At 37.0% G+C, this 21,787-nt stretch overlaps 1 protein-coding gene across 3 annotated transcripts; it reads left to right on the top strand.

The window, feature by feature from the left end:
- The first annotated feature begins 140 nt into the window (after positions 1–140).
- Positions 141–13,797, top strand: csf2rb (colony stimulating factor 2 receptor subunit beta). Of its 3 annotated transcripts, none has more exons than XM_043235586.1 (14): positions 141–238; positions 5,965–6,140; positions 7,164–7,299; positions 7,391–7,560; positions 7,657–7,808; positions 9,605–9,752; positions 9,829–9,949; positions 10,045–10,196; positions 10,285–10,421; positions 10,518–10,692; positions 11,352–11,451; positions 11,613–11,682; positions 11,802–11,899; positions 12,292–13,797. In XM_043235586.1, exons 2-14 carry the CDS (start codon positions 6,038–6,040, stop codon positions 12,719–12,721), a joined length of 1,992 nt encoding a protein of 663 aa, XP_043091521.1. In that variant the 5' UTR covers positions 141–238; positions 5,965–6,037; the 3' UTR covers positions 12,722–13,797. The 3 variants fall into 3 exon arrangements, with proteins under 3 accessions (XP_043091521.1, XP_043091519.1, XP_043091520.1); XM_043235584.1 differs by lacking the exon at positions 141–238 and adding an exon at positions 3,829–3,976; XM_043235585.1 differs by lacking the exon at positions 141–238 and adding an exon at positions 5,005–5,267.
- Positions 13,798–21,787: the final 7,990 nt, after the last annotated feature.

The following is a 21,787-nucleotide window of genomic DNA, read 5'->3' as shown; positions in this document are numbered from 1 at the left end:
AACAGTTTGCCTCTTCTCCCACAATGTACATCTTATCTTCACGCGATCTCTCTTTATCTCTCTTCGTCTTCTTCTTTCATTTTTTTTCTTTCTAACATGTGGTCTGACAGACAGTCATGCTTTGACAAGTACAAGTAAAGGCTGGCTGTTGTTTGTCAAGTAATCAGAATTCATTGTTGCTGAAATGGTGATGGCATGACGAAAAGGATAAAAATCATTGGACGATAAACTTTATTTGGTGAGCTATCCATCTATCCATCTATCTATCTATCTATCTTGCTTCCCACCTTGCAATTTACACAGAAACTTGGAAGACTGAAAGCATACTTTAACAATGAAAAATCTGATTAATGCAACCGGGGAACACTAAAAATAACTGCTTCTATCAGGAAAATTCTTACAATAATGCTTTTGGAAAGACTCTACTGAAACATTGAATGCTGGTTTGTGAATGCATATTTAAGGAAGCCAACCTGAGCTCAGTAATTCGTACAAACAATTTTTGTGGCAGAGATGTCAGTATATCATTTATGGCCAGTGCCTTGTGGTCAGGAAGTATTGCAGTTTCACATCACTTTAATGCGAGTGAACTATTGATGCACACATCGTGGCCAAATTCAAGCATTCAGCATTCAGAGCACACAGAACAAAGAACGTAGAAACATTCAACCTGAATTTTTATAACTGAAATATCATTCATACTTCATTGACGGAGTTATGTTTTGTAATGTAGAGAGATTTGAATCATGTACTCTGTGGCAGTAGTCTTGCGGTTAGTACATGCATTAAGAAACTGACCTTATGTGGGCATTGAGACATCAAAGCTGGCATGCAACATTTCCCAGTCCTCCTCTGTAATTACTATTTCTTCACCTCTGCAGGGGTTAAACAAAATAATATAAACAATATTTCATTATTAAGGTGGTTGATCCAGGAGCAGACTTAACATTAAGTGTCGTAAGCACCCCACCTGATAGGCCCTATTAGCAAAACATGTTTGGCCAATGTTCAGACGGCACTCAAAACTGAGTTTTGCAATGGTATTTATTTATTTCAGCGTGACACTAAAAGGCAGCTGTAGGCTATGTGTACATGCAAACTCAATCTTGCACAGCGGTCCAAAATACTAAACAAAACACAACAAAAACATGAAACTGATGATCCTGACTCCACATATCTTCTCATTGGACGCGCATTGAGAGAGAAATTCACATAATGAAAGTGCACACAAATAAAACTAGTTAAAGATAGTGCATACACCTTTATGAGGAAAACTGAGGACGTTTCATTGTCCATTCTTATTAAGAAAAAAATGCAAGTGATCACGCTAGCACCTCCGTGCCCTTCAGAGCGCGCTTCAGCTTCCACTCATCACACAAAAGATTAGATATTTATCACACTTTTATCTGAAGTTTTCAATTTATATTGTCAAATGCATAATGTTTTTTTTATGTCTCAAATTTTATTTATTTAAGAAGACTGCTTAACTTGCTCTCTTGTGTAGACCACTTGGTAGGTCTATAAAAAAAAAAGATTGACTTTAACAAACATAAAATGTTCCAATCATGTTCCAATAATGGCTGCAACAGAGGCTGTGTAATGAGGAAGAGAGAGGGAGAAACAAAACATGGGCTTGAGTGGAGAATTCTGACAAGCTGTCAGACAAGGTCTGCGCCCATGCAGGGCTCTATATTTGTTCCCTTGTTTCAATTAAAAGTTCCCCCTCGGCTCAGCGTGCCCCCAATTATCTGCCCGGGCCCATATACACCTGCATACCCAGACACTAAGCCCTTGTGGTTCACTAATTAACTACCATTAGTGGTAAATTAACTATAGTTATAGTTTGTCATAAAAGAGCATATAGTTAGGCACTAAGTCAGCCCCTGGGTTGATCACCCTTTGACTTTAATTCAGCTTCCAACCCAAAAAAAGTCTCCTTTAAATATTCACCTGCTGTCTATCAAAACATCAGCCACTTACTTTAGAGACACTGAATCTGCTTCTCGCTCTTCTCTCTGAAATTGTCCACAGTGGTTTGATAATATTCAATTCGTTTGTCTGAGTAAGTTTTATAATCATGGCACCATCTTTTTCGCAGTTTAACAATGGTATCTGTTGTAAAAGGTGCATCAGCTCTTTCATGTTGTTGGTTTTTCCACTGTGCACCATTTTGTGTATTCATTTCATGACGAATATTGAGGTTTCCTGTCAATTTTGCTGCACTAGTTCTGTCTGGTCCCATCATTCACTTGTGATGACGTTTTGCACTTTTTTTGTATATGCAGTTTTAGAACACAATGTTATCCCCTACAATACAATGGTATAGTATACGGTAATATTACTAACCCCTATAATACAATGCTACTAACCCCTATTGTATACAGTAATGTTACTAAATCCTATGGTTACACTTATTTCTTATTAGCATGCATATTACTAGAATATTACCCATTTATTAATGCTAATTAAGCACATATTACTGCCTTATTCGACATGACCTTATTCTACATATCTAATGCTCCCCAGTACCTAAACTTAACTGCCTTACTAACTATTAATAAGAAGCTAATTAAGAGCTTATTGAGGGAAAGTCACAGTTGGGTAGCTTGATGACAAAATGAAAATTTTGTCATTGATCACTTAACCCCATGTCGTTCCAAATCCGTAAAAGCTTTGTTTGTCTTCAAAACGCAATTTAAGATATTTTTGATGAAAACCAGGAGGCTTGTGACTTTCCCATTGACTGACAAACAACTACCACTGTCAAGGGGCAGAGAAATACGAAACGCTTCATCTGAATGCTCCATCTGCCATCGGTGGTTCTACAGCAATGTTATGAAGCTACGAGAATATGTTTTGTACGAAAAGAAAAGAAAAATAACAAATTTATTTCAAAGATTCATCACCGCAACATCACCATACCTCCATTTTGGACAGCATCCGGTGTACGCAGTTCTTTGTTAGACGCAATGGAAAAATGTGTCTTGTATGTGTATCTAAGCTTTGATTCGCATCTGCATCCACCAGATGCTGTCCAAAATGACCTAATCCTATATTATAATGTTACTAACCCCTTAAATAAAGGGTGTTCACATTATTTTGTCCAACGGTAGCATTAAACATGGCATGCTGTGAATTAAAAAAACCTCAATCAGGTCACAGGTCACAGGTCACAGAATTAGCAGCATTGCTAATCGTTTTGAGTATTTTCGGGTCATTTATGACTCAAAGCTGCTCAAGTTACCAAAGGAAGTGTGTGGTTAAAGGAAATCGACAGAAAAATAGTACGAAATGTTCTTTCTTTCTTCCATCTCCAACTAATCAAAAAGGCAAATTTGATTTGAATGGCTTTGATGGCTATAAATTCCAAAAGAAGAGCCGAGTATAATTCATGAACGCACAAACATGCATGTTGTACTGACGGAAAGCGGAAGAGAAAGAGAAATTTCTGACACTTCCAAGATCTCCTGCCTTTTACTGAAAAGCTCTTTTGAGTCTGCATATGTGAGTTTATGGGTGTATCTTAGCAAGCATGTTAGCAAGTGAATGCGTGTGCTTAAGTGTGAATTTATTTTGTTGGTGTGAATACATGTGTAGAGGTGTTCTTTCTCACTTCTGAGAACGGTGACTTTCCTTGTCCATAATATGGTGGTGTTTTTGTGACAAAGGTGAATACTATCCTTAAAATGTATTGATCTAGACATTAGTCAATTTCGGTTCATATTCAGCAGCATGTTAATCTTGTTCCTGTGGTAGGAATGTTACTGATGACCAAGCAACTAATGTTTTTACCCAACTGCGAGAAAAAAGGAACTTTTAGCTTTGAGGTAGTTCAAGTAAATGATCTCATGAGTGCAAATGCAGTAATGAGAGCACAGCCTAGGAAAGCATACTGTTTTGAAGTCGACTTGATCAGACCAAAGTAAACACATTCATCTGAGCACGGAGGAATAGAACGTTGATGACAGAGATACAGGTAAGGACTTGTAAAATCCAATATATACATTTAAAGAAGTATGAAAATCTTTAATTCACTGATTTTCAACTTTTTTTAGAGTAGGATTTAAGCTACTGAAATTATATCCAGCTATTTACTGAAGTTAAAAAACAAATATGTGGTATGAAATTAAATGATTAAGATTACGAAATACTATAATCGTATAAAGCAGTATATTAATAAATATTATAATTTAAGTTAGTTAATGAAATAAAGCACTAACGTGTAAAAAATATCAAACAATTCATGGAGGAAAAAAAATAACATTTGCCTGTATCTGTAACCTTTATCCTGATCTTTATACGGATCAAATATAGTCTAGTGAAATCAGATGTTGTTTTGAAAACGCTAATTATTATATTAAATATATCATTTAACCGTCTGGTCTGAGATTCTCAAGAAAAGAAAAACTTTTGTTCCTTAGCTCTGCTAGGTAAAATAATCAGAAACCAAAAATGATAAAGACCATTGTCCTCTTTAATCACAACGAATCTCTGAGAAATGACACAATTTAAACAATAAAACACTCAAGATTAATGCTTTAAGATTTATGACATATTTAAGACAGAAAACATATTACATCCAAGTAAATTTACCGTGTTGAAGTTTTTAGCGTTTTTTGAAATGCACTGCATTGCAAGCATAGCTTAACACCTCCAAGATCAGTCATAAAGAAACTTTATGACTTTGTGACATACACTTTATGTCACTGTATGAGCAACTGGTTTGAGGTAAAACCTGTTTTTGTTTTTCTGCCCTTTGAGTTCATTCACGTACATGCACGTGTGTACCTCACCGCAACTAAATATAGCACACCTACCGTATGTCGTTCAACCTCTAAAAGAAAGCGTGAACATAACATTTAAAAAATGCATAAGAAACTGAATTAACTTTTACAAACTAAACTGAAGTCAATTTCCGACAGTACGTGTTCTGTGTGACCACATCTCTTTCCCCCAACGCCCCTCACCCGCTTTTAAGCTTAAGGGAAATCCCTGTCTTTATAGTTTCCTGGCAGTTGCGAGAAACGTAGTGCGGCATACAGTACCACGTCTGTTTTTACACTACATAGCGTCTTTAGTGGGTTACAGACAGATGGTCGTGTTCACCCCAAATGAGTGGTTTTATGTACAAGACGTGCTGCATGAAGATCTACAGCGGTTTTTAAGACGTTCACCTGTTCCTGGAAGTACTCCATTCATTAAAAGATGGATTTTGTATTCGTCATTGAAAGATGGATTTGGAGGTCACCGTGCTTTTGTCACATAACGTAAGCAATATGCAACGTTTCTTTCATTTTTAGACGCTTTGTGACACTGTTAAAATAACTAATACTTTTATACTTTCATGAGTGAAGAGTGTAATGTTAAATCACTTCTTACTCCAGATGCAACCAATGATATGAGGTTGAGGCGAAACAATCTGTTTGTCGGACCAATGGTAGACGGCAGGAAACTTGCTTGAAAACAGTTGTTTGGCGGCACATCAAACTACTCGAGACACACTTCACCTTTAAAGTTTGCATCTTGCAAAGCTTTGTGACAGATGTTTTTTTGATGAGGGGGAATATATAAGCTTTTGTGTTTTTGTAAGTACAAACATGTGGAAGGAAAAAGGAAGTATGTTTTATGCTTAAAACCAATGAGAATTCTCAGAAGCACGTCTGTGCCGTTTTTTTTCTCAGACCTATGTGTTTGTGTTTGCTTTCAGAACAAATGTGACAAAAAACATCATGCTGTTATGAAAGTAATGGTTCATCTAAAAATAAAACTGACAACACATCAATACTGTAGCACTTTTTTCCATTCCGTGGAACACAAAATAAGCTATTTTGATGAACTCAGTAAAAGATGAACTTTTGTACAAACACTGCCTAAACGACACGAGGTTGGGTAGAGTGTTACTTCAGGGTGAACTGGTACTTTAAACTGAGTTCTAACCACCAGAACCGCTTTCTGAACATTCAGATATCTTGAAAGCAACCAGAAGAATCACCTGCTGTAAAAAGGGCCAGGCTTCTGATCTTGGATCTCAGCAACAATGTTCTCCACATGGATTGTGCATATGGCTGGATTCGCTCTGCTGGTCAGGAGAGGCATCGGTGAAAAAGAGTGTCCTCATCATGTAGTCAAGCCTGGGAAAGGTGAGAGAGAAAGATAACGCTCTGAGATATTATGGCATTCGATTCTTTTTTTATACAACCTGTTTAGTTCAGGCCTGTGTCCACCAGATAGACCCTTATCAGTGCTCCCTCTAATCTTCTTGGGGCCTCCGTTCTGGACTCATACATATAAATTTTATTATTCCGGCCTAAATAAATCCTTATCTTGGACCGAACTTGGACGTCAATAGAGATTTTCCTTTGCAGACACTTGTAATTCTAGACGTGGCTTTGATTGGTCTGCTCTAAAGATCTGATTTTAGAAGTGAACCAATCTTGAGAGACTTGCAGAATCTAATAATAAGAACGAAAAAATCCCTTTAAGTTTAGCAATCCAAAGCTTACGTCATTCAGAGATTTGTCAGTCTAGTAAGTCACTGGAATTTTCTGCATATGTCCACACATGGGGGAAAAATAGGCAGATTTGAGAAAATAAATAAATAAACTGATCATCAACAAGAACAAGTTATTAATTATCAGGCTTTTTTGTGTGTGCAGGCATATATTGCATATATATGATACGCCATTTCACATATTCATGCATAAGTGTTCTTTTTTAGTCACTTTGTTGTGTACTTTTTTGTCATTTTAATCATTTGTTTTTTATGTCTACATAGCTTTTATTAATTTTTATTTCTTTTTCATTTATTATTGTGGTTATTTTAGTACATCACAGTAAACTGTGTACTAATGTGTGTGTGTGTGTGTGTGTTATATGTGTATATATATATATATATATATATATATATATATATATATATATATATATATATATATATATATATATACACATAAACATATAACTATAATAACCCTGATCTGTACTACTATTTAAGCCTGTATTATTAATCTAAAAAAGCTTGTATCAAATATTATTCACCTGAGAGCAAACAAAAAAGAGATTAAACAAGTATTTGAGATGCAGAGATGTCTACCAAATCTGTTTACCTTAGACATGAACTGAGGCGATTACACCTAATACTGACCTTCGAACTCTTGTTTCAGAATCTGCAGTGCTGGATTCCTTGAAGTGCCACAATGACTACATGAGCTATGCCCAGTGCACATGGGAGGTCGATCCACAAATTCATCCACAAGAAAACAAGCATAAACTGTACTACAGGGACGAAAGTGATGACATGTAGGTCCAATGTAGGTGAAAAAAAACACACAATGAAAGAAATTGTGCAACAGGGAACACAACTTTTCTCTCTCTCTCTCTCGCTCTGCAGTGTGGAAACACCTTGCATCTCGAATGCATCCGGTGTGCTTTTATCCAATGGGAAGATCTCTCACATGTGTCGTTATGAAACTACTAGGTTTAACTTAGAAACAAGTCACATTCTGTACTTTAAAGTGCCCTGTGAACCAAGAGTCACAACTCTCAGAGTTGCTCAGCATGGTGAGTGTGTGTTTTTTGCATGTGCATTTACCTTCTAAGCATCTCTGGCATGGACAAGCCTTTCACCGTTCTGTGTGTGTGTGTGTGTGATTTCAGGAAAAGTTAGAGCGCCAATTAATTTGACAGAGAGGGTGGCTGATGGCGGAGGTCGTCTGCTGTCCTGGAGAAGCCCGTATCCCGTATCCTCAAATATCACAGAAACTCTTGTGTACCAGCTTCAGTATCGCGGGCACATGCACGACTGGACTGTGAGTAAACACAAACAGAAATAATAATTAGTAATTGCATATTAGCAATTTCACATATTTTTAAAATACTGACATGCCCACTTAGCAAACCTATGAAAAACCCCTCAATCTTATCATGATTTCCATTCAAATATTCCACCGAATCAGCATGATTTCAGTCATCCGTTCAATCAAAAATAGAAGAAAGAAAAGATCTCGCTGACACTAAAAAAACTTTTACAAGACAGTGTGTACTGCTGTATATAACTGTACTCGTAATGAAACGATTATTTAAACTTTGCATGCTCCAAGTCTAGCTGGCACTGAAGCTCTGAAACACTCTGATAGGATGTATTGTGGATATCCTGTCTAGAACAATATCTGTGCAGAAGCAGCTCTGTTTCACTGTAATATCAAACACCACAATCTGCCATTGTAATGACACATCATCACAACCTGAGACTTCACACGATTCCCACCGAAGATAAAGCCTCCACATGAAAGACTGATGCTAGCATTCTGAAACTGGAGAAGATCCACTGTAAAGATTTGGATATATTTACATAGATAAATGCTGGGCGTTATGTGTTCATATAGGCAACAAGTTGGCAGAGCATCCTTTTGTTTGATTAATAATGCGTGCGTGCTCCGTGAGTAACTGATATCCATCTTATTATTTTGTAACGCGGAAGTTATTTTCTAATGGTTGGAATTCGTTATGATACTTAATTACTTTAATAACAAAAACGCGAATGGGAGAACAATTAGGCCACTTGTTTGTAGTGGGAAGGAGAATAGCAGATTGTTTTTGTAAGCTGTAGACTAATATTTTAAAGCGCTGACACCGGAAACCGCGCACATAATCAAGTGATTGATTACCTTCTTGTTCATCTTCCGGGGTGATTAATTGACTAAATGTGAAATATTATTGAGTAGTCGCTTACACTTTTGAGAAAATTATGACGGTATTAATAAATTCAACACATGCAACACACAGCCGCGTTTACTTCCTGTGTGAATTTGTGTTTTGAACGAATCGGTTGAGTGAATGATTCAATGACTCGCTCAACAGATTTTGTTTGTGAATGAATCAGCGATTGAGTCAATGGTTCTGTAAACAAGGGCTGCTTACGAATGGACGTTTTATTAAAAGTATGTGATAAAAACGTATGTGTAATTCACATTCATAAAAGAATTAGTCCCCAGATACAGAAAAGATACAGGTTTTTATCACTTAATAAGTAGCATCACAGGGTCTATTGAACAGAGACAGAAAAGGTTTATTTTAAAGCGCAAAGTAACCAAGTATATGCGTAAATAAACACAGAATGTGTAAATAAAGCTATGTACATTGCATTGTTGTAAAGGTTTCCCATAAATCAGTCAATAGTTCTACATAGACTTTCAGTCATCACACCTACCTTGGGCCAACTATAGGGAATACGTCATGTAAGTAGACAAATGGTCAAGTGCAAAGATTGAAACTTTAGGTGTTGGGACAGGCCAGACATTTAATTGATCCTGAGATCTGTCCATATAAACTTCACTGTCCTCTTAACCAAGAGGAACACACTTTAAAATGGCAGTGGGAATTCCCCCAAGGGGAAGTGCGTAGGGAACTTTGTGAGTGGGTGTCTAAAAGCAAAGTAGAACGCAGCCTGGATTGCATTTATACTACGTAAATTCCTAGAGCATATATATTTTTGACAGTCGCTAAGTACTGAGTCAAAAAAAGTACTCAGAGAGTACACGATTGCGACCACATTTCTTTTGTTTGTGAATGAACCTATTTTCTCTTTCTCTTTCACTGAAAACAGATTGTGGATAACATCAATGCTTCTGAGTATTTGATTGACAAGAAGTCATTGTTGTCCGGTTACCGTTATGAAGCCAAAGTGAGGGCGCGGGGTCCTGTGGGACTCTGGAGTGACTGGAGCCCCCTGGTGTCCTGGAAGACTTACAGTGGTATAAATTTTGCTTATATTTCGTCAAGAATTTCCTTTTCACACTGCAAATACTTGAAGCTCATGACCTCTCGCAGATGGAGCCTTTAACCTGCAGTGCGTGATAGAGGGAGAAACGGCTGTGACGTGTACCTGGCAAATTAAGACAGAACAGTATCAGTTTATGTCTTATCATCTCTGGTGCAATAATGGTGATAAGTGAGTTCTCCTTCAATCACAAACTCACATGAATAACAACTGATCTAAAGCCTGATGACACATCCTGTACACTGACAACTCTGTCTCTCCCTCAGGCCCTCCATTTGCTGTGAAGACCCTCAGCTGAAGTCGAGAGACACTGAGCTTTCTGAGTTTGTGTGTTCAGTACAAACCCCTGACCCTTACCTGTTATCAGTGGAGCTGAAACCAGTGTACTACTCTAGGAAGTTCTATATTTCCAAACACAGTACGTTTTGTTTTTAGCAGAGTTGCATGCCAGTGCTGCCACCTGGAGTTTGGGAAGTTCACTAACGTTCATTCTTCTTCTCTTCAAGTTAAACTTTCACAACCTGACCGGATCCATGTGAAGAAAGGCGATGGCTTTTTCATACTGAGCTGGCCTAAACCAGTGTTTTCCGAATTAATTTCCGATGTTCAGTTCTGCATCGAGCTAAACATGTCGACCAGCGAGGTGCGTTGGTTATCTTTCAGCATCAGTGCTGCAGTTACTGACTGATTCATTGTAGCTGTGACTGATCGCATGCATGGTTTCTTTTTCTTTTTGCAGACATCAAAAATCTTTACCTTTCTTGAGATGGAGGACAGTTTTAACGTTTCCTTTACGCGGCTAAATTCTTCAGCTGAATACCAGGCCCAGATCAGATTAGTGGCTTCACCTGATGATGATTATATCATTGAGTCATCACAATGGTCACAGCCAGCAGTGTTCAAAACTGAGCCAGGTAACAATAATGTTGATATATTTGGTTCAGTTAACTAACATAGCAATTATTGAAATAAATTTGAATAAGGCAAGACCACTAATAGTTATCGCCTTATTTACGCTGATTGATTACATTGATAATTGCAGTCAAAAGTGTTTTTTTTGTTGTATACAATCCGCCAAATTATATTTGAACAAATTCCCCTGTAAAAACTTAGAGGATATAGACAAGGTATAAAAATGTACAGTTTGGTGTGTTTAAGTGCTACTGAAGTGGACATTTATAGCTCAGTGTCGGAGAAAAAACTAATTTTGAGAAAACAGCCTTTAAATATAAGTGCTGTAATTGAAATCTATTAAACATTAGCAGTGTCTTCATAACGTTTTTATTGTTATTTCATGGAAGCTAATGTAGTTCACTGATGTTGTATTCATTCCTTCATATAACAGAAATATACAAATAAAAGTGTTCGCATAACCCTCTGTCTTTTTTTGCATTGAAGTAATCAAGTTCACGTGTACATAATTCATCACAAGCTTCTTTTAAAATAGCAAAGAGAAAAGATCTGGAAATATCTTTGTGAAATTATTTATGCTTAGGACAAAAATAGTTGATACCCACAGGACAGAACTCAATACGTGATGCATAAGAAAAACTCTTTGTGTGTGTGTTTGTAGTTTCATCACGCATCAGCCTTGTGATCTACATTTTGCCTGCCGTTTTTGTGGGAGTGATTTTTCTCATCACCTTGTACAGCGGCCTACCAGTCTTACACAGGTGAAACCCACTAAACATTTGCATTCGTCCATTGATTCGTTCATCCAAAATAGCATACACTAAAACCAAAATATACATTTAATCGTTTTATACCTACAATCAATCTCATCTCGTTGCACTGGCACCGATACAGTTTATTCATGCGTGTAATTCTATAACAGGAGGATCAAAATTTGGAAAAGATCGATTCCATCGCCCATAAAGAGCAAAGTGCTGGAGGGGATGATGAAGGTGAGTCTCTACTAACTCATCTCAGAAACGTAAATACGTTTTATAACTAGTAATCCACTCTTCCAAACACCTAGTCATATGTATTAAAGTATTGTTTTTTCTCTCCTTCTCTCTTCCAGAAGGCTCCCAGTGGATGGCCAAACCTTCAGAATGAGAAAGAGACGACCTCCATCTGTGTACTTCTGGCTGCAGACAATGTCAGTCTCTGCAAAAGCAGGTAAGCTCTGAACCAAACAGCATTTTGCTATAAAAACATGAACCGTCTTCATGAATATCAGTATTTCTTTGTGTTATTTTACGTTTAACTCTTTAATTTCAGCTTCAGTTTTAGTCATTTCAGCACCTGGACTGAATGTTGAAATGAAAAAAAAATTATGCTTTATTCCTATTTATATTTCAGCAGCTATTGCTGAAAAACAATGTTCAAGAGTTTTGGTTGTAGTTAATAATGGCAACACTTCTCTAAAAGGGAAATGAAACCTGCCGCATAATGCCTCTTTTCTTTTCAAACCCTCAAACTTACTGTAAGTCACATCATGGAAGTGGGTTCAAGTGTATGCGTAGGAATCTTAAATCTGTGTGTCTGACAATATTTTTCTCTCGTGACAGTGTCTCTTGGGAGCCGCTTTTGTTAAACAATGAAGATGCTGTTAAAACGGCAAGGTCAGGTGGATCAAACAACTTGCATGTCTACGTGAGGGACGGCACGTGCAAAGACAAATCAGGCATGGACTTCAGCGGGCCTTACATTCTGTGCTGCGGGGAATCCTGCACCCACGACAAACTACCTGACGGCTCTACGGACAGAGATCGCAAGTGCGCGTTGGGAAAGTCGGAGAGCTCTGCACCAGAAAATGACAGCTGCATTGCAACTCCTCTCGCCGTCCTGCCAGCAACTCAAAGCACAGACCCCGGCGACAGCTTGACCGAAAGCTCTCCAGATGAACCCCCTGCATACAGCCCCGGCCCGGAGCAGGGTTGTGTGGTCGTCCCTCATCCATCCGGCTACTTCACGATGCCATGTGTCGGCACGGGCTAGTCAGAGCTGAGAGGATACGTGACGATCACGCATTCTGGAACATAACGATCAAAGACTGACAGTTTAGACTGAAAACAGAGGGGCCTACAGAAGTGTGGGTGAAGCACAATGAATGGAGCACAGTCAGTGCTGTTCAGATCTTTTGCTTTACATAAACTGTCACTTTATAAGCAACGTCTAGCGACGGATGAATGTTTCGCATGGTCATGTTGTATTTGAAGGGGGTGAAAGACACATTAGGACTCACCGAGTTGAAGCTGTTGAGCTGTGAAAGTCTCACCAAAAGATGGCAGTATTGTTTTAAATGAATGTAAGAATTTATTTTCTTTCCTCAGTGCAAACCGTGGAAAGCAAACAACGCATTAGTGATGAATGCTTTTCCCACAGCGCCTCACATACTTACAGCACAGAATGTCCTTTCTTTTTCGCAGTTTTTCGCTTTTAATTCAGCTTGAAGGACGTTGGCAACTTCATTCACTAACCGGGCAGGCAGGTGTTTGTGCTGCTTAGGGACGTTTTCAAGCAGAAGTCAGTTTTAAAAAAACGACTGATTCCACCAACACGCAAAACATATAAATCACACGTTCATTTGCTAAGGCAGTTTTAAACTAATAGAAAAAATAGACTGATTAAGCTAGTCTACAAATGTTGAAATATTTGGCCAATGGACGAATTAAATTAAACGTGCTTTACTCGGACATTGTGTGAAATAAGGGCTAATATCAAACTAGTTCTCTGTGTTCAGAACAGTATTGATTCACACTGATATCACACTGCGCATGCTCTCTAGTAAGAGTCCACGAGAGCTCGGTGCAGTTTGGTTGAATGAGATTATTGATTTGGATTATTGCAAACTTTAAAAAATTAAGACGTTTAAAATTAAAGTTTGAAAATCTTTGACACCGCAAATGCCGTTGTGTGTTTGCTGAGGCAAAAACAGTTAGTCAAAAGCATGCACAACCAAAAAACTTACAGCTTTCTCTGGTTTGGGAGAACGTATTAAAAGAGGTTTTTTTATGCTGGTGTGATTGCAAACTACTCAAGCACATGGCAATAAAGATTTAGCTAAAGCTTAAGAGTGCCTTGTACTCTTCTTTCATACGCACGTTATTTTAGTGTCTGTTTATGTGTGTTTATCTCCGTCTCTCTGTGTTTCGCACGTGTGTTTTTTGGCATGCTGGAGTTTATGGAGTATGTCTGTATCATCGGTTTCACACAGAGCAGATGTGATTTATCACACTCTATCTACTTCACTCTGCACCTCATGTTGCCCTTGTGTGCGTGAGATTGTGCGTGTATGTCTTAACTGTACCAGCATGATTCGCTAAAGAGTTTCTAACAGTTCGTTTCAGTAATACGCCCTTGACCGTGATAATAGGACGCGCAGTTATAGCTTTTCCACAACATTCCTGTTAAATTCTGATTGTGCTCCTGAAAGCAGACACATTCCACACAAAGGCTTTAAGATCCATTGTTCGAGAACGAACGAGAAGAGCGAAACCGAGAGAGAGAGATACAGGGGCATGAAGAGAGAGGTGGAGTTCTTGGTGGACAACATGTCCCCTTTGCTTTGTTGTAAATAAACAGGAAAGCTTTTAAGGTGTTTGGAAATTATGGCGATACGAGGCAATTATGCAACTGCGCAGCTTCCATAGGCGTACTTCAAATACCTTCGGTGGTTTATAAAAGCTAGCTTGAATACAAAACAATCGGATTCAGGCCTGGAGTGAAACAAGACAAAACCTAGTCAATATTATTTGAAAATAAAAAAATAAAGTCCTTAAAACTATATGAAATGACACAAATTCATTATAAAAATGGTCTTAATTGATTTGTTCATTCATTTAACACAACATGTCTTATTAAGACTATACATACTGGTCAGATCATACATATTCACGCAAATATTAAATGAACTTACCATAAAGCAGGGATACTATGTTTTAAGTTGTACATAGACCTCAACACGTAAAATAACAGCAATGATCAACAACCACACAGTATTAAGTCATATAATTGAATTTTTTTGGTGAAAAAAAATGCTGTTTTTCCTTTACAATCCAACAAATTAATAAAAAAACAAATATTTGTTCTGCTTTATTTATAGTTGAATAGCTAAAACTTGCAATTTATTGGTATTGTTTTCCTCTTTGGGAAAAACAATAAATGCTTTGTTACAAAGTTATAGTTTTTTTTAAGTAATTTACATAACTTACATTGAGAACCTTGGATAAAAGCTTTGCATAAAAACAGCCCACTAGACTCACACAAAAGCAGAACTTTCATTTCCTGTTTGCTAAAAATTTCAGACCTAAGGATTCATTTGTGCCAAACATGTTTCCTGCACGTATAACGGCTGCTGCATTGTGAGCGTCTGTGCCACATCTCACGTCATCAATACAAAGCTGCAGTGTTGCTCTCTAAGAAGTGCCAAGGTCAAAGGTCAAGATGAAGTTAAACTGTTCTGGTAAGTATTTAGTTAAGGGACAAAAGCTTTAGCTTTTAAAAACATCGAATATGATTTTATGGAAAGCAACAACTTGAGATCAAGCCTCAGAAACTAAGGGAGAGGAATATCGCCTCTCTATTTGTGATCCTAACACACACTCATACAGCTTTCTATAAAAACTACAATTTCAGATAATCTCTTCAGCTCAGTAATCCTGCCCTCTGTGCTGACCTCTGACCTTTAGAGGTCCACACATGGAAGACCCATTCACTGAAGTCAACCAGTGAGTCAGAACCAAACTCTCACCCGAAAGTCCCTGCATTCTCATTTAAATGATTGCTATTTGTAAAAAAGAGAAAAAACTGACTGTACTTCTAGTGAGTGGTGAGAGAAACTTGGTGGGCTGTTTAAAAACGTTTCAGTTTATCTTTAGTAGTTTATAATTTATAACTAAATGCTTCCCCAGAGTTATTTCCATGTTTCCCAAGGCCTAAGTGAACACACATTCAACATTTTGATAAAAAGAAAAACTAACAAATGAAAATGGGAAATTATTAAAACAGCTTATTTACAAAAAACAAATAATCTTAATTTGTGTTCTGAAGATATACAAAGGTCTTGGGCTGGCATGAAGATAAGTCACTAATGACAGATTTTTTTAATCCTTTAAACTCTAAAAATAATACTTGTCAAATGTTGAAGTTGTATATGTGTGTTTGTGTTTGTGTGTGTGTGTGTGTGTGTGTCACACTTTTTTAAAGGTCCAATTCATATAATTAACAAACAAATAACTATGATATTTGCCTTGATAACCTGATAATTTGCTGATTATGAATAGTTAGCAATATACACTATATTGCTAAGTATAGCGTCATCCCCTTCTAGGTTTGACTACTTTAGTATATCAATGAGTACAAATCTTAATGTTAAAGCGTATAATGATATTCTAGGGAATTGTGTGCTTCTAATTTTATAGCAACAACCTCCCATCCTAACTCCTAATCCCAGCCGAACATCTCTGGTGTGACTTTAAATGCAGTCTTTGAGCCAAAAACTCATCACCAAACACCAATGACTTGTACATTTACAATATCAACAAAAGTATTGGGACCCCCTTCTGTAGAACAGAAAAGGGCACTTCAAAACTGTGGCAACATAATTGATGTATTTAAAAATTGATTTGCATCTCTGTTGCAACAGGTTTGGAAGTTTTTAAAATGACTGCACCCATATATGTCACTGGTGTTTGGTGATGAGTTTTTGGCATTTAAAGTCACACCAGAGGTGTTCAGCTGCGATAAGGAGTTGGCTTTATGCAGACCAGTCAAGTTCTACCACACTGACTCTTTCATTTCTTTTTTAACCTTGCCTCATACACAGAGGCATTGTCATGTTAAAACAGAAAAGGGTCTTGTCCAAACTGTTGTTATAAAATTAGAAGCACACAATTCCCTAGAATATCATTAAATGCTTTAACATTAAGATTTGTGGACATTCATGGACATTACTAATGTAGTCAAACCTGTTCATTGGAAGGGGGTGACCCTATACTTTTGGCAATGTATTGTAGTTGTCAGTCTAAGCATTGTGTAGGATGTAGAATATGTAGAATATATGCAGAATATGTGCTTTAAAAGCACTAATAAAGTGTTAATAATAGGCATGCTAACAAGCTAGTTAATAGTGAGAACCGTTATAAAAATGAAGACATATTGATTTACGTAGCTCACATATTTGAATAACCCTTTTCCCAATACACAATTTTCAAAGCAGCATACTAGCAAACTAACTAATAATAATGCAAAAATGTGTCGCAAATAACATCCGTTTTAATACTGCAATATACGTTACACTTGCAACCGAAATGTAGCGCTGTGACAATGTTTGTGCTTGCTGATCACACAGAAACTGAATCAAGTGATGGACGGCAGAATGTCAGTTGAGACGCACATCAGGGTAACAGCTGTACAGTCTGTGAGAGCGTACGAGACAAATGCCGTCAGTCTCAGATGGTCTGTGGCAGGAGGTTATTTGAGGCTCAGTGTCACACAAATATGCAGAGAGATAAACATACAGCACAGTCTCTCTCTCTCTCTTTCTCACACACACACACACACACACGAATATCTGCGGAAGAATGCACACTCCCAAACCATACACAAGCTCACACACAATAGATCAGATCTTTATCTGTACCAGCAGCACACACCGTCTTCCTGTTATCTTATTTAAGGTTTTGGGGCATGTGCTCATGCATTTATGTGTATGAAAATATTTGTACGTGCATGATTAAACGGTATGAGCTGTGTCTGACTGTACATCCCTGCTGAGAAAAACAATAGACTCCATCACAAAAGGTTTAATGGTTTTTCTGGTTGTAATGGGACTTGTATTGGTTTTAGTGGGAGCTGTAATAGACCCTGTAGGTCTCTGCTGGTGATTGATCGCTTTCTATTGGTGACTTGTTACTAAATCCAAATGGAATTTGTCCCAAAACATACTACAGAAAATAGTTTTGTAATGGTTTTATGGTTGATGATGGTATTTGTGAAGGAAAGGGGCGTCTTAAGTCTTTCATCCAAACTCTTCGAAACCAGTTTTTCTTAACACTAAAGAGAGTTTGTCTTCATTGAAAAATGTTTTCGAGAATGGTTGCATTTTGTACTGTATGCGTTTTGATATACACTTTGCTTCACACACACCTTTTATTAGCCGTTAGCATGATTTTCTTCAGTTTGTCAATTCTTTGACTTTCACACACATAACATCAACAGGTCTGGGGAGAGCATGACACTATCCAGAACGTGGCCTTACTGCCATTGAGAAGTGCTGTGGGTTTGTGGACAACCTGTTTACGTGTGTTATGCTAGCAGGCTAGTGGAGGCTAAATCACGAAGAGGGAGGGTGCAAACTCTTCTCTCTGTTAGCATACGTGAGATTTATCTGCTCTTAGTGCTTTAACTCTTCCAAACATGGACGCTGAGTGCCTGTACATCATGCTTTTGCAGCAATAATAATAACAAACTTTATAGCACCTTCACTTAAGTGCGCTTGGAGGAAAACGAGCGCACTAGCAGAAAAAGAATACGCCTTCTCATCCTCTCTGTCTTAGGGGTATCTTTCAGTATGTGACCTTTTATGGTTGCCAAATATTAGAGTGATTTTTATTAGCAAATATCTTTGGTTTGGCTTTAGTAATAATTGCTGGAGTAATACTGAAGCACGTAATATTTCAGCGATTGTTTTGCTATTCCAGAGAAAAAACATCTTCCTTTTGGAGTAATAAAAATGTATGAATGAAACTGTAGGAATAAAAAGAAATGGATTAAATAATTTATCATTCACAGCAACATTGTTTGCAGTAGAAGTAGAACACAGCTGACTTTAAGAAGGTTAAAGTCAATGCCGTACACTGTAAGAAAAACAAATGTGGAATAGAAACACAAGATGACGTTTCATAAAACGCCCCAAAAAACTAAATAACATATAATAACATGCAATTTAAAATGAAGTCAAAATAAAACAGTTTTACATACTTTTCTTACTTGCATTTAGAATGTCACACTGGCAACAAAACAGCAAAATAAATGAATAAATAATAATAATTATAAAAGTGTTAACTAACTAAAGACTTTATTTACAAATTGTTTTTGGTCAATTAAAAAATAAAGCTGATGTAAGCTGAGATAAAATATTAAATTAAATATTAAATTCAAAATGAGTGATTGAATGAAGAAATAAATAAAACAAAAGTACTGAAACTTATATAAAAATGTTGCACAATTATACTAAAATGATTCAAACCTAAACTAAATTCAAATCAAATTAAATGTTTAAAAAGCAGAGGGATAGAACTACAATAACTTAATTTCAGGGTATAAAAAAGACATTTCTTTTATCATTTTGAAAGATACAGTGCATGCATCAGCGTTTGCAATCCATTTTTAGTAAAGTACATAAACATTTAAAATATTAAATGAGGTGCTTTAAATAACTGAATAACTGTAACTTATAGGTTTATTAAATAAGGTTTATTCCAGGATTGAGTCGAATCTTCATGCATCAAAATGTCAAGCTCATCTAAGGTCATGCTGTACAATGCCAGCACTGAGCAGATCCACTTTCTCCACTCTCACTGTCCTTTTCCTCCCACAGGAATGCAGGGCCGCATAATTAATTGCATTAATTCAGCACATAAATTCCAGTTATCAAGGGAGCGAGTCAGATATGAAGTGAGGGAGTGCGTCTATCCGTCCGGGTGGGCCGCAGCAGAGCGGGGCACCCTCTTAACCATTCGAACACAGACCAAACAAAAACAAACTGCACGATAGGCCATTTTTTTCACTGCATAAATGTTGGTCAAGCACAAAATACTCCTACAAACATCATTAGATTATTTATCGTAGCTAGAGGTCAAAGGTCAGAAAAATTCAGTCTCGTTGAGATTCACAGTGCGGTTCCAGAAAATTCAGCTGAAGAGCGTAGATCTGTCAGTGCCCTTGAGGAAGAGCCACTTGGCCGCTTTATGCTCAGAGAACAGGGGAATTTTAATCAGGATCCTTTAGTCCAGGAACACATTTGTCACCTTCCCAAAAACAAATACAAACAACACGACTCCCCAGAGTAACAACGCAATAAACTTTCCTCCCATTTCAGGCACACCAAAGGCCTGCGACTGCCAGTGGAGCTTCATGTGGTGATAGGGAATAAATGGACTTCTGGGACGTCCCTCTTTAGCATTCGCAGGGCCGTGGGACTGAACCAGTCTTAGTCATGTAAAGGTTTTAAGACGTGCAGAAAATATAGTAAAACCAATGATATTGTTACATTTTATTGCAATTTAAAGTGACAGTTTTCTCTCTCTCTCTCTCTATACTATATATAATAGTAGTATAAGGTTACACTTTATGTTGATAGTCTACTTTAGACATTCTACAAACTATAACTAATGTTATAACTACATAATTATCTTTAATTTGCAACTACATGCTTACTAATCCTCAGAGTAGACTGTTAGGGTTGGTTTAGGGCTAAGTTGACATATTCTTGAAAACAGTGAAAATAGTTAGTATGTTGTATGTTGTGGACCCATCAAAATAACGTATTAGAAGATACTAATACTCTAATACTAATACTCTAATAAGTGCTAGTTGACATGTAGCTGCAAAGTTACTTATTTTAGTAGAATGTCTAAAGTGGACTATCAAAAGAAAGTGTTACCAAACATAATTTATTTCTGTGGTGCAAAGCTAAATTTTTCACCATCATTACTCCAGTGTTCAGTGTCACACGTTCCTTCAGAAATAAATCAAACATTATTTGCTGCTCAAGAAACATTTTTAATTATCCATTTTTAAAAAAGTATCATCTATAATTTTCCAAGATTTTTTTAATTTTTTAAAATGATTTCAAATAGACGCATTTTACTGTCACTTTTGATCAATTTGCTATATCCGTTCCAAATTTGAAATAAATAAATAAAATAATAATAACTTTTGTGAACTTTTGAACAGTAGTGTAATTGTGTAAAATGTGCTGAACTGGGATCAGAACCCTCTGCCAAATCCAATCATGAACAGACCAAAATGAAAAACTGTTGGCAGATACTGGAAGTGTGGAAGCGATGTTTTCTGGGCAAACAGATTTGGGAATAAGCTAGTTTTAATCAGGACGGCCGTGTAAAAGAAGAAAAACAAACCATTATTAATGCGCTAGGTTGAAAAAACAAACGTTTATGTAGCTCATCTGGTATGCATGGCACTAGCAGCCCCGAGTTCAAGGGTTTGATTCCCAGGAAACACACGGTATGTTACTTTGAAAAAAAGCGTCTGCCAAAAGAGTTGGGGAAAGATTGAGGAAACACAAGAGATGAAGTCTGTGTGAGCATCTGAATAGCTTTGCATATAAGAAGGAGTTCACCTAAAAATTCAACTTCTCCCTCAGGTCATCCAAGATGTAGATGATTTGATTTTTTCATCAGAACAGTTTTTAAAGAGATTTACCATTACACCGCTTGCTCATCGACAGATGTTGTGCAGTGAATGGGTGCCGTCAGAATGAGAGTCCAAACGGCTGATAAAAACATCACAATAATTCACATGTAAACCACATGACTCCTGTCAATAAATTCACATCAAGTGAAGCGAAAAGCTGCATGTTTGTAAAAAAACAAATCCAGAAAAGTGCAGTTTACAATGTAGCTTGCGTGTTTGTTTGTTTTTTTAATGGACGAGAAATTGACTTTTTTTGGATTATGTATTTGTATTTTTGTTTAAAACATGTTATGTTATTATGTTTTTTTAATCTAAACAGATTTTCACTTCACAAGTCATCAGCTGATGGGCTGAAGTGATGTGAATTAGTATTTTTGTGATGTTTTCATCAGTTGTTTGGACGCTCATTCTGACGGCACCCATTCACTGCAGTGATGCGATGCTAAATTTCATCAGTTCGGATGAAAAAAAACCCCATCTTTATCTTGGATGGTCAGAATTTTCAGTAAATTTTTATTTTGGGGTGAACTATGAAAAACCTGTTAAAAGATAATAACATTAAATCTAAGTAAAATTGCACAAATAAATAAAAAAATTTAAATGAGACCATGAATTACAACTTAA

This window comes from Puntigrus tetrazona, chromosome 3 (assembly GCF_018831695.1).
Source record: "Puntigrus tetrazona isolate hp1 chromosome 3, ASM1883169v1, whole genome shotgun sequence".
In the NCBI taxonomy this organism is placed as follows: Eukaryota; Metazoa; Chordata; class Actinopteri; order Cypriniformes; family Cyprinidae; genus Puntigrus; species Puntigrus tetrazona.
The sequence above is the reverse complement of the archived record's forward strand: the minus strand, read 5'-3'. Positions and strand labels throughout refer to the sequence as shown.

Coding starts and splice junctions, on each gene's coding strand:
- csf2rb (XM_043235586.1), top strand. CDS start 6,038: ATGTTCTCCACATGGATTGTGCATATGGCTGGATTCGCTCTGCTGGTC. Junction 10,197..10,284: donor GTTCTATATTTCCAAACACA/GTACGTTTTGTT, acceptor CTTCTCTTCAAG/TTAAACTTTCACAACCTGAC. Junction 11,683..11,801: donor TGCTGGAGGGGATGATGAAG/GTGAGTCTCTAC, acceptor TCTCTCTTCCAG/AAGGCTCCCAGTGGATGGCC.